The sequence below is a fragment of the Rhinolophus sinicus genome, chromosome 17 (assembly GCF_057876585.1).
Source record: "Rhinolophus sinicus isolate RSI-liver-muscle chromosome 17, RSI-T2T, whole genome shotgun sequence".
In the NCBI taxonomy this organism is placed as follows: domain Eukaryota; kingdom Metazoa; phylum Chordata; class Mammalia; order Chiroptera; family Rhinolophidae; genus Rhinolophus; species Rhinolophus sinicus.
Genome location: NC_142517.1, coordinates 37,804,676 through 37,817,794, shown reverse-complemented (window position 1 = coordinate 37,817,794; position 13,119 = coordinate 37,804,676). Strand labels below are relative to the sequence as shown.

The 13,119-nt window shown below is 39.2% G+C and overlaps 1 protein-coding gene across 9 annotated transcripts in view; it reads left to right on the top strand.

The window, feature by feature from the left end:
- TNIK (TRAF2 and NCK interacting kinase) overlaps nt 1–13,119 on the top strand; it is a 363,868-nt gene that overhangs the window by 307,706 nt on the left and 43,043 nt on the right. For all 9 annotated transcript variants that reach the window (XM_019735248.3, XM_019735239.3, XM_074327892.2 and 6 more), the window contains 3 exons: nt 219–458; nt 3,113–3,219; nt 11,780–11,943. In XM_019735248.3, the coding sequence (XP_019590807.2) occupies nt 219–458; nt 3,113–3,219; nt 11,780–11,943 (511 nt within the window). The remainder of the gene's footprint in view (nt 1–218; nt 459–3,112; nt 3,220–11,779; nt 11,944–13,119) is intronic.

Genomic DNA, 13,119 nt, shown 5'->3' with positions numbered 1-13,119 from the left:
AACTTTTTGCCAGGAACACTGGTTCAGCTGTAAGGTAACGATAGCTCTAAATGGAAAATTTTGAAGAGCTTTTAAGAGCGGGTTGTAGATAGCGGTCACGGGCTCTATGCACTCCAGTTCTTGTGCCCTAAAATTTGTTTTCCCTTCCACCGAGGGAGGTACTAGCTGATCTGTTCCTTCTTCTAATAAACTCACTCTGATGTTGGTTTGATGTTTAGATCCCACATCTGGTAGCTGTAAAATCCCAGGGACCTGCTTTGACCGCCTCCCAGTCAGTGCATGAGCAGCCCACCAAGGGCCTGTCCGGGTTTCAAGAGGCTCTGAACGTGACCTCTCACCGCATTGAGATGCCACGCCAGAACTCAGACCCCACCTCGGAAAACCCTCCTCTTCCCACTCGCATTGAGAAGTTTGACCGAAGCTCTTGGTTACGACAGGAAGAAGACATTCCACCAAAGGTAACATTCCTGGGGTGTTCTTATCGTCATTACTGTCATCCTTGTTCATTATTATTACCCCAATTCCAGACATTTCATAATAATGGACATTATAATGCCAAAGCATGGTCCCTTCTCACATCTGTTTTGGTCACTCCTCATTCCCAAGTTAGGACTTGGATTGTCATTTATCATTTCTGACTTGCATTTTCCCCAAAGAAACAGGTTCAGTTTGATTGGATGACTTGGAAGTATGTACCCTGTATTCAGAATTAGAATTCTCAACCCCAAGCCTTCCACACTGTTATTTTACTATCCATATTAAGAAATAGAATAATGGATATTTTCATTGGTGACTGAATTTACTCTTAGACAGATTGAAAACTTGCAGTTAAACAGTAGAAAATTTATTTATTTCTATTTTTACCAATTCAAAGTGAAAACAGATTTCAGGTATTCAAAAGATAGTATTGCTCCTAGAATACTAGGCCATGTCATAATTTAATTCCAACCTTAATTAATTATTAAGGTTAAAACTAGGGTAAAATGACCAGTCATCCCACTGGACAGAACAGTCCTGGGTTTGGTTCTTTTGTTTTCTTTTTGGCCTAAACCAAGTTGGTACTCATTCCAAAAAATGTCCTGAAATGTGGCTGTGCATTTCACTACAGAAAGCCTGGAAGAATTGCACAAAAATACTGGAGAAATTTTTGCACCACATTCTTCCTGGTTCAGGATTCCCCTTTCTTCTGAACTCAGCATAGGAGCTATGATAAATGCAATGTCCCACAGTTTCCAGGGATCAATGCCATTGTTGATTCCAGAAGGGGGTAAAAACACGCTTTTTAACCCAGTGATTCTCCAGTATTTTTCCTCATCTTTCCCTCAAAAACATATTATATAAAAGGATTTCCATTATTTTGAAATTGAAAATATCTGATAATGGTTTTTTTGTTGGTGTTTTCCTCTTGTGGAAGCAGAGATGCCATGAGAAAATATCATTAAGGGAGCAAAGTTCAATAGGGAAAACAGGATGGGAAGAGGAGTAAGACCCAGGAGCTGGGATACTGAAAATGGACGACATTGGTCCATTCTCTAAAAACATGCAGGCATCCATTTATAACTCTGGGAGAAAAATTTAGATCAATACAAAGATTTCAGGTTTTATTAATTCATTAGCCTCTTCTCTATAATTATTTAATTTTTCAAAACGAAAGGGGAAAAATGGTAGTGGTAATATTTAATTTGAGCAGGTGGGAGCACTGATTTGGTCATTCTGCTTCACTTCACTGACTCATTTTTCTAGGTCTTTATCTTAAAATGTATTCTAATAACCAACACAATATTAATGTTAACATCATTTAACATATTAATAATATTAGAACAAAGTATATTTTTTAAATATCTAGTACAAACACAAAACGACTTTAAAAGAGTCCTCCCCCACCTCCCCAAGAAAAGAAATGAATAGACATTGAAGCACCTGGCAAATGTTTAACCCAATCAGCTATCACGAGACATCTACATTTTCATTTCCTGGTTCACTTTCATAAAGTAAGTTTTTCCTCTACTCTCCCTTCACGTTGGACTCTTTTAATATACTTATCATATTTGATTTCATTAAAAATGTTTCATAAAATAAGGAATATTTGAAATCTACCTTAGGTCCTTTGCGAGATACACTAATGATGCATTTTCCCACTGTCCCTGCTAGCCTGATCGGTACTTACAGTCTTTTTGAAGCTCCTTTTAGTATTTTCAGAGTTAATCCTGTTTTGTTTTTACATTTGCAGATTTATCTTCCAAAGCACTGTGTTTTGGTGTTTGTTTGTTTTTAATTAGTAATTGCAAGTTGATTGCAGGCTCTATTGCAGTAGTTTCTCTGAGCTCAATGACATGGCTTATGTCCCAAGTTCTAGCCTGATACTCTAGTTGCTCACCACATTTCATCATTTCCTTCTCTGCTTATCAGTTGTGATGTGAGCTAAAAATGAAACTTGGTTTATCTGGATGGCTCCCACCTGATGCAGTTTCCAATGATGAGGTGATCGTATGGTACCCTAAAGAAGTTTCTGGTCTCCACCACTCTTGCACAAAAGGAGGTCAATTATTTAAACTCAGTGAATGAAAATGATTAGCTTGGTCTGTTTTTACATTTGTTTTTAGAATTCAAGACCATACTCCTTTTGTTTGTTTGTTTGTTTGTTTGTTTGTTTTGGCTTAAAACAACAGAAATTTGTTTTCTCTCAGTTCTGGAGGCTAGAATTCTGAAATCCAGATGCTGGCAGGTTGGTTCCTTCTGGAGGCTCTACGTGAGAATCTGTTCATGCTTCTCTCCTGGCTTCTGGTCGTTACCATGAGTCCTTGGCGTTCCTTGGCTTATAGACATATCGCTTCAATCTCTGCCTCCATCTTCACATGGTATTCATCCCAGCACGTCTCCTCTGTGTCAGGACCATACTCATTAATGGTTGTTGAATGTGCCTCAGCACCTTTTGTTTGATTTTATTTAAGGAGTTAAATAGTTCTTTGAGAAATGAAAGATGTTTCTTACCTGTTTCTGGTAATTTCTGTGACCTCTGGCAAATCTTTCAAAAGAAGTGGGCTGCTTTTCAGGCAGTAGCTTATGGAAACTATTTTATGGAAAATATTTCTGAATTCTGCTTTTCTTTCAGGTGCCTCAAAGAACAACTTCTATATCCCCAGCATTAGCCAGAAAGAATTCTCCTGGAAATGGTAGTGCTCTGGGACCCAGACTAGGATCTCAACCCATCAGAGCAAGGTAAAGGAGAAAGATGGTGAAGGGAAAAGAGAAGGCCCCTACCTATCATTCCAATTGCTTTCCTACAAATAAATTTAGTCTTTTTTCACCTCAGAGGCATATTGACTGGCCACCTGGACTGTAAGCTCTGGTGGGCCAGAACACAGGCCTTTTATTTCTGCAGTAGCCTTTCATAGAAATCAGTGTACAGTGAGGGTTCGTGGGTGAGTGAGTGAGTGAGTGAGTGAATGAATGAAACGACCCAAAAGCCAATCATACCTTACCTAACAGTTTTTAAAATTTGGAAGTAAAGTTATAAATATAAGTCTGGTTGTAGTTCCCCAAACTGTTACTTCAGAGACCATTTCATGGAGTCAACAAAACAAAACAAAACAAAAATAGTTTGAGGTGATTTTCTACCATCAAGTCAAGAACCATTAAGATATTAGAAAGTAATTGCCAAAGAAATGCAATAATGATCGGTAATGAGTTTCCCCAGCATGGCAAATTACAGAAGGACTAGGTCTTAAGAGGAAATTCCCTCTTTGGCATTATGGAGGGTTACTGAAATACAGTTAGGCTTCCAGGGTGCTCTGTGCTCTCCTAGAAGTTTCCATCAACGATGTGTAATCCTATAGTCAGGAAGTTGCATCCACCTACCAGCTGGTGTAGAGGTCTCAAGAGAAGCTGGAAAGTAAACAATACCTTTACAGTGTCTGAGCAGATTTTATGTGGTAACAGATGCTGTTGGCTGCTGTAGTTCGTCAAGCTTCCTTCAGATTTTTCATGATGAATACACCCCCTTTCAGGACCAACTGAAATAGCAAATGGCCTCTGCTGAGACTATAAAAACAATGAGCTTGGGCAGGCTGTTTTATTCCTCACTGTGTTCACAATAAGAGAAGGACTGTCCCTTGCTAGTAAGAGAGAAGGAGGGACTGGAAGTAAAGGTTATGATTATTTATACATATCTTTAAAATATGAACTGCTTTTAATCATAAAGCTTTAATTTTCCTCTTCACATGAAAATCCTTAGGAAGGGGTCAGTCCATAAATAAGATGGAACTGTGCTAAGAACATGAATCCCTTTAGGGCAAAGAAGCTAACCCATTCTGAGTGGAATTACCAATTGCAGGAAGCTCTGAATAAGCCATTTTTTTCCCAGTGACTTATCAGATGCACACTGAGCTGGTTTTGCTAAGGAGGAATGAGGAAGACAGGGCTGTCCAGTGACCAGGGAGCCAGCCTGAACATTTTCAGTAGCTCTCTTCAAGCAACTAGAAGCCCCAATTAGGTATCAGTGCTGCTTCTCCTTTGAACTCTGTCCTCGAGGCTGTGTTCACTAAATCGGATGCTTAGAATTTTAGTTGCAATATATCAAGCATCATTTCAACTTTAAGTCTCTCTCCTTCTATCAACCAAAAAGAAAGAGGGAGAACTATCACTACATAGTCAAATGAAAAGCAGCTCTTTGTTCCCCCAAAGTGTTATTTTAATGACATCAGGGCCCAAGATAGCTGACATTTGGTGGTCAGTGGCTTGCAAAACATGTACTTTTTCCTCAGAAACACATTTTGTACCTTGTGCAAAGAATGCAGACTTTGTATGAAGCCTAGCAATTTTGTGCTTACAAAGAAAGTAGGAAGGGACTGAGCTAAAAGGTAATGATTACTTACCTACAGTGAAAGTCAGAGGGATTATGGGGAATGGGGAGGATGGAGAATCCCCATCTCTGCCACATGGAACAATCCTACCAAACATGTCTGCTTCTAGCTACATCCCCTGTCTTCAAGTGACCAACGTTTAAGATGTGAATCAGACCTTGCATTGGATTGCATTTTTAAAAGCTTCAGGATTTCATTTATTTTCTGTGGCAGATATAACTTGAGCTCACCTTTGCTGCATAATAAAGCACGCTGAAACTTAGTGGCCTGAAATAGTAACAATTTATTATTTCTCACGATTCTGTGGGTTCACTAAGAAGTTCACTTGGTCTGTTTTGAGCTCACTCATGCAGCTGCCCGAGGTGATGGGTCCGCCGCACCTTCATGTGGTGTTTCATCTTGGGCTTCTTTACTGTTTGGCGATCTCAGGACAGCATTCCAAGAGGAAAGCCCCAAAGCACAAGTGCTTTTCGAGCCTTTGCTTGCATCATCTTTGCCAATGTCCCATTGGCCACCACAAATCACATGGTCAAGCCCTGAATCAATATACTACAAAGGAAACACACAGGAGCATGGACACTGGGAGATGTGATTCACTGGGGACCATTACTGTAACACAGAGACTCTCCTACTTTCTGATGGTCCTAATGGGGTCCTCAGAGTTGTTTTTGTACCATTTGTCAGACAGCTGCCCATCCATAAAGCCATAAAAAAAGATTGCTTTTAAATAATTCATCCTTTACAATGCTTCTAAGCTATACTTCTTATACTTGGTCAGTATTCCTTTTGTCCTCCCAGCCTTTTCCAAATGACTGTGAAGGGACACTAGAAAATTAGTAAAGTTAGAATGGATCCCCAGAAAGATTACATGTGTAATAAGGGCCAGGTTCAGGATGTCTTGTTATTATGTTTTCTATTTCCTTTGCTATTTCCTCAATAGATATTGAGGACCCGCTATGTGCAGGACCTACATGTTACCCTGGGACCCCATGATTCAGACAAGGCGGCCTGACTCGGGGGCCCATGGGTCAGAGGATGTAATATACCTGCTGCTCTTTGAGGCTACAGGTATTATTGGGGTCACAGTTCTACTTCTTGAGTCACCAGTTGGAGAACAGCCACAAGGAAAGTCATTCTGCCTGTGTAGATTGTGGTGTGAATGAGAAATAAACCACTATTGTACTAAACCAGTGAAGAAAAAGAAGGCAGAGCCTAACGGTTAAGAAGTTGAGGTTTTGCTTCCTGAATTCAGTACTAATGAACTCCAGTTACTGGGTGCAAGACATTATATAGTAACTGCAGAATGTATGTTGTGTTTTGGGTAATTTGGGAAACAGTGTGCTTTAATCAATAAACTATTCAGTACTCTGAAGAGAAAGAAGACTCTTGAGTCAAAATGGGCATATACAAGCATGCACCTATAACCTGAGGGGGAAAAAAGCTTTACTATTTTCAATAGTTTTTCTTCTCACATAGAAAACTGCCTATTGTGTCACTCTGCCACTGTCTGCACATGCCACCAAATCAAAAAGAGCACTATAGAAAACATGTTTTTAAATAGATACGATATGGAGGAGGTACAGCTGTGCTGCCTTCAGTTGGTCAACACACTGTTATTGGGCCACCCCTGTGGATCCCTGCTTTCTACTTTGGGGCGATTTATTATTTTTTTTCGTTATTCAGTCAACACTTCTGGAACACCTGTATATGCAGAGTACTGTTCAATGTACGTTGCAGATGGTAACTAATTTAAACCATATACCAGCTCTTTGAGGTAGTGACTATAATCACCTCCATTTTACAGATGAGAAAACTGAGATGAACACAAGTTAAGTAAATTCCCCAAGGTGACAAAATTAGTAAGAGACAGAGCCAACAATTGAAACCTGGTAGCTTTTGCACCAGAATCCTCACTCTTTAGCATCATGAGATGCTGTTACCGTGTTTCCCCCAAAATAAGACCTTAGCCAGACTATCAGCTCTCATGCATCTTTTGGAGCAAAAATTGATATAAGACCTGGTATTATATTATACCCAGTATTATATTATATTAGACCCGGTCTTATAGTAAAATAAGACCGGATCTTATATTAATTTTTGCTCCAAAAGACACATTAGAGCTGATGGTCCGGCTAGGTCTTATTTTCGGGGAAACACTGTAGTAATGAATGCAGCTGACATTGCTGCGTCATTTTCCCAAGAGAAAGAGGACTCATGATCCGTTGAGTGACACAGCACCATTTTGCCTCCACCTTTCTCCCCATGTAGTTTACAGAGTCTAGTAACAGCTCTTCTTAATCTTACGGTTGTTGAGCTTGTGATATGCACTATCTTTTAAAGGTTGTTGTCCCGTGGGACCTACTTATATCTCCCAGACTACCCTACTCGAGCCAGAACTAGTATCATCATGTGTTTTAACAGTTCCTTTCCTAGACAGCTAAAGTCTGGGTAAAAACAGCATCACCATGATTCCATCAACTGTACCCTGTCCTTCTCACTTATGTGCAGCTGGGCATTGCTCAGGAGGCAAGATCAAAGGGTAGTTCTCAGCTGCTCTGTGGACTCCCAAATGTTTTATGTTGGCCAGGTGATCACTTGAGTTTAAATCAAGATTTGATTTGTTCATTTCTTAAAATGCCACTTCAAAAAATTCCATTTCATTTTGATTCATGGGTTCTTTTAAAGCAAATTAAAATTTGATCAACTAAGTACATTCAGCTTATGAAAAGATTTAAATTAAGCCAGAAACACCCAAACCCCAATGACTAAATGCTTAATTTCAAAAAATAATTATCTGTTCCATCCCAAACCCATCTTCTTATATATGGTTCCTTTATCCTCATTGGCTGTGTCATCAAAGAACAAAGTATAGTGAATTTTGGTAGTCAGCCAGTTAATTACAGACTTGGCCCAAGTATTGGGGCCAGGAAATCACTTTGTAATCCTAATTTTGTTTTGACTTTTTATATGATTCAAGTAAATGGAACAATTGCCACACTTTTTTTCGTTTTCCTGTATGTTTTATAGACCAAACCCACATTTGTCTGTGGGATGACAAATGTCTGAACTAAAAGTTAGCAATTTAAAGAAAGTTATATGAATGTTTTCAAGTTTTTGCACATTTGGATCTGAGTAGGCTCAGTTAATATGTGAAGAAGAGAATTCTTCTGAAATCGATCCCCTCTAAGAGCATTTTTTTCAGACCCCTTGGCCCCAAGCCTAGATTATATATTACTACATAATAAGGAAGAGAAAAATGTGAACAGTATGACATTTGTTCAAAATACTCATACTTTACAAAAAAAAAAAAGTAAGACAGAAAAGGCATTTGAAAGTTTTTCCTATTTCTGTGTGGTTACATAGAAACCAAATACTTCTTTTACTCTTCAGCAGCAAAAATAGCAACCGTGTTAAGACCAGCACCCGTGCTGGCTCGCTGCCATGGGAGGACTTGTGCTAACGAGGCCCAGGTCAGGGCTTATGTCCATGGGGACCGAGGAACTTCACACAGAAAGAGGCTCTGAGTCCCATCAGAGATGCACGCTCATCCCAGCTGGTTCTACTAACGCCCCTCTTTTATGCTAGGGCAGCCCTGGCCCAGGCCTATCAATTGACGTGACAGTAACGTCCTACCTGGTCAGCCTGCCTCTCTGCTGGCCAGTCATTCATAAACCTACCCTGGGAGGCCCATGTTCTCCGCCAGGCTTTAGGGGCCATTGCTGCATAAGCCCCTCATTTCTTCTGATGACCCCCCTCCTCCAGGGTTTCCTAACAGACTTGGTGCTCCACCTGGGCGGTGTCCTCTCGACTCCAATGGCCCCTAGGAAAACCCCAGCCCCTGTATCTCTGCTCAGGCTGTTCCCCCAGTCTTCTGCTCACCCCTTCAAGGCCCAGTCAAGTCCTGTCTCCTTCCTGATACCACCTTGACTGCTCCAGGCTGCATTCATTGTTCCCACAACTCCAACAATATGGACAGATTCACACACAGCTACAGAGTATTTATTGCCTTGTTCTCTGTTCTCTCCACGGCACATATCTCATCTCTGGGATTGTGTTGTAACTTGACTGTTTGCCCTGGTACCTGTGCTCTCTCCTCTATCCCTCATACTGGTCCAATGAGTCTCAGAAAGTAGGTGCTTAATAGAAAGGTTTTGGTTAAATGATCAAAGGAGTGCTATGTTAGAGCTAATAGCTAGATCCTATCACACCACAGCCACAAGGGAAAAAAGTTCAGGACTCACAGCCACCCTTTTCTCAATAGATTTTTTTTTTTTTAATACAAAGAACACTACAGTACTATTTAACAAAATGAGAGCAACTACCAAAAAACTTTAGTATGTCCATCACCCTTAATTTGCAATATAGTTGTTTAGCAATACAATTTTTAGAAAAAAATTATTTTTGGAATTTATTAATAATACGTAAATAACTCCTGACAATTGCTATTTAATAAAAGGAAAATGGGAAGAATTCATTATTTGGGAATTAAAGAAGATGTATTGTTTCTTTATGAACAATGAAAAATTTGAAATGTAGTATATTTCAGAAGTATTATACATTTATCATTTTAGGTATTCTCCAAATCAGGGTTATGTCTAGTATGGATCCAAATCCATTTCAGTCAATTAGATGCTAACAATTTCCACAAAAAGAGTCACTATACAAAGGAGTGCCATAAAAATATCCAAGAATTTTTAAAGTTTTCCTGAAGTTTACCAACAATCACTTCTGAAGATGATTTTATTCTTATGTCAACTTAGCAACCATAAAATCTTAAAAGATAAATATTGTCTTAAGTTTTACATTGATAATGATCAAAATTAATAAGTTATGAGGATATATTTACTTTTGCATATAATGTTTTCCAGGGCTACCAGCCATGTTTTCCAACAACCCAATATTTAAGAATTTTTGTAACTCGAACAAATATTTCTAGCAGATACATTACCACAAAACAAGAGTCTTGTGTTTTCAAAAAGATATTATTTGGATTGCTAGTTGCTGGTATATGGCTGTCATTTTGTGGCCAGGTTTTTGGTCGACTAATTTGCAACTGTTCATGTATGAAACATCTGACACTCAACACAGTGCAGAATGCTTGGTATGCCGTTGATGCTTTTGAAATGGGAAGAGCAAAACGAAATCATAAATTTACATTTTAATATGATATGTCACTGCATTAAAATCATAGCACTATGGTTTATTAGCAAGATTTCACATCCATTAGCAAGCTGGGAAATGCTGCTTTGGGAACTGAAGATGATGGAAACATGGAGGGGATCAAAGTGGCTCCCATTAGCTGTTGGATGGCAGTCACAGGTCTCACTGAATTATCCATTCCCAGCCTTATTGTACACATTTAAGAAAAAATGCAAAGTTCTATGAGTTGTAAATTAAACAGAAAGAGCTTTTGTAGAAACTTTGAAAATGCTGCTTATTTTCATAACGAAGTCATAGAAACCTCAGCAATTGCCTCCCACCACCACTTCTTAGATGTCTCCTCGTCTGGTATAGATTCCGTGATCACTGAAAGTGCCTGGGTGTCCCCACTCCATGTTCCCATATTGCCCTGTGTTCACTGCAGGCTACACACATGAAATCGGTCAGACACATGTATGTCTGACTAAGCTGGCCGAGGGCCCGGCTGTGTCCAGTTCATTACCATATCTCAAATGCCTGACCCTGTACTGAATATAGACCAACTGAGTGAGTGAATAAACACCACAATTTTGGGAGCAGGAAAGATATGAAAGTGAATAATACAGTAAGATTTTATAAAAAGTAGGACTAGTAGCCTGCCACTAAATTAATTTGTTCTTGAATTAGAACTTGATAACTATTTGAAAACACACCTCCTTTTGATAATAGCCAAAGTATATAAAAACTTCCTGCAAAAAATTTAAAAATACAAATACACCACTAGCTATACAAGCAAAGAACTTGATTAAGCAATTCACAGAAAGGAATTATAAATGGCAAATAAATGAGTGAAAAATTAAGCTACCTCAGTAGTAATGTTTTAAACTACATTCAAACAAGATACGTATTTTTTTATAAATTAGCAAACTGCTCATAATATAGCACGGTAAGAATTTGTTCAGGTGGACCATGTCATACACCTCAGCAAAAACTGCTAACACCTTTATACATTCACATACAGACCTATGCAAACACCCACATACCCCTGTCCATGTGCTTTCGCCCAAGAAATCCAATTCCAGGGAAGAGAGAAGTGATTGGATATTTGTATGTATGTATGTAGATAGCTATTTCACTGTTGCGTCACAGCAACATATTAGAAGCACCTTAATATCTAACAATAGAGGAAGTATTAAACTAATTCCTCTATATAATGGGCTGTTACACAGCCTTGCCTTTTTTTGGAAGCATAAGAAACTGCTCACATTGCACTGTTATGAGGTGGAAAGTAAGCTGCAAAACTGAACATACAGCATGCTTTCATATATGCAAAAGAAAATAGACTAGAAGATAATATACCAAACAGTAAAATATAGTTGAATATCTCTTGGTTCTGAGATTGCATGTGTTGCTTCCTTCTTTTTATCTTTTAATATTTTTCAAGTTTTTTACACTGAGCACAGGAAAAATGTTTCAAAGAATCCTCCTTTGAAGAGTCACCATTTCAGAGCTAATATGTTTGTGTGATGCTCTACAAGTTGGGTCAAGAGTTGGTCCTATCCAGATCCAGTATCTGGCCAGGAGCTTTACAGAGAATGGCATGACTATCGTTTCCATGGACCCCTTTAATTGCAAAGCTCTTCTTTTTAAATGTATAACTCAAGGTCACACAAGCACTCTCTTTATTCCTTTGCACTGGGGTTGGGACTGGATTGCGCTTGTGCCCCCTATTGATGAGGTCTTGAGTGTGTATAGTCACTGCTCTGCTGTCCTTGCAGCAACCCTGACCTCCGGAGAACTGAGCCCGTCTTGGAGAGCCCCTTGCAGAGGACCAGCAGTGGCAGTTCCTCCAGTTCCAGCACCCCTAGCTCTCAGCCCAGCTCCCAAGGAGGCTCTCAGCCCGGATCACAAGCAGGATCCAGTGAACGGACCAGGGTTCGAGGTAAAGCTTTCCCTTCCCTCTCCCTGACAACATTGCCTGGGGAGGAGAGCCATGGGTGGGGAATCAGGTTACTGTCTGATTTCTGTGACTTCTGCTCCTGGTCTGGCCACCCCTGTGTGATACTGAAGAGCCAGTTAACCGCTCTCAGCATCAATATCCTTAAAGGAGAGGGCCACCATCCCCAATTGTACATGTGACATCTGGTGAGGACTAAATCCTTGGACAGAATATTGGTCTTATTTGAAAATACAATCACTTGCTAGTCACCTGACTAACCATTTCCATTGGATTGCCTAGTTAGAGTTTCGTGTACCCCCAAGTATTCTTCACATTGTGCCATAGTTCCTTTTCATATTCTGAACGTAGTTCAGAATACCAGTTATTTTTCAAAGTGAAATTCAATAAAGACTAATATGGAATACATATACACTTTAGAGAAGAAATAAAATATTTGACTTAAGAAGTGTATTTGACTCTTCTGGTTATTATTAATATTAAAGAGGTGAAAAGTAGCCTCTGACTATTTAATTCAAGTCATTCATCATTGTTCAGTTTTCATTAATGAGGAATTTCGTGAAAAACATTAATATGTCCAGCTAATTACACAGACAACACATTGTTTTTAGCTAATATAAATGTGCTCTTTCTGAATAACCTTCTTCAGAAGATAATTTTGCTTCCAAGTAATAAAGACCAGGATTTTTTAAAGTGAAATTTGATCAACATTCACTCACTTTTCTTTGTGCTTTTTCATTAGACACAATCATATTTTACCTCCTAATATCTTTTCCAGGTTTTAATAAATAAAATCACTGTATGTCCGTTTTGGAAAGGTTGACACCTGACGTGCTATATGTACATCTCTGATTTGGGATACGGACTAGCCTGTGGGCCCCAGGATGCATTCTTCTGATATCAGTGGCGCAGCCATGTATACTTTTGTTACCTTGATCCAAATGTAAATTTGCTTAATATAGAAAACTACCATTCCCTTACCATTTTTTTTTCTATCCAGAAGCAACTTAATATCCTCAGTTAGAATAAATGCTGAAGAAAATTCCCTGACCTGGTTCAGGTTTAATTCTTATCTTCTTTCCTTTGATCTAGTTCTTCTGGGTTAAAAGCACTCTTATATCCCTTGTATGCCCCTGCCCAGGAAAGACCACTTGGAAACAA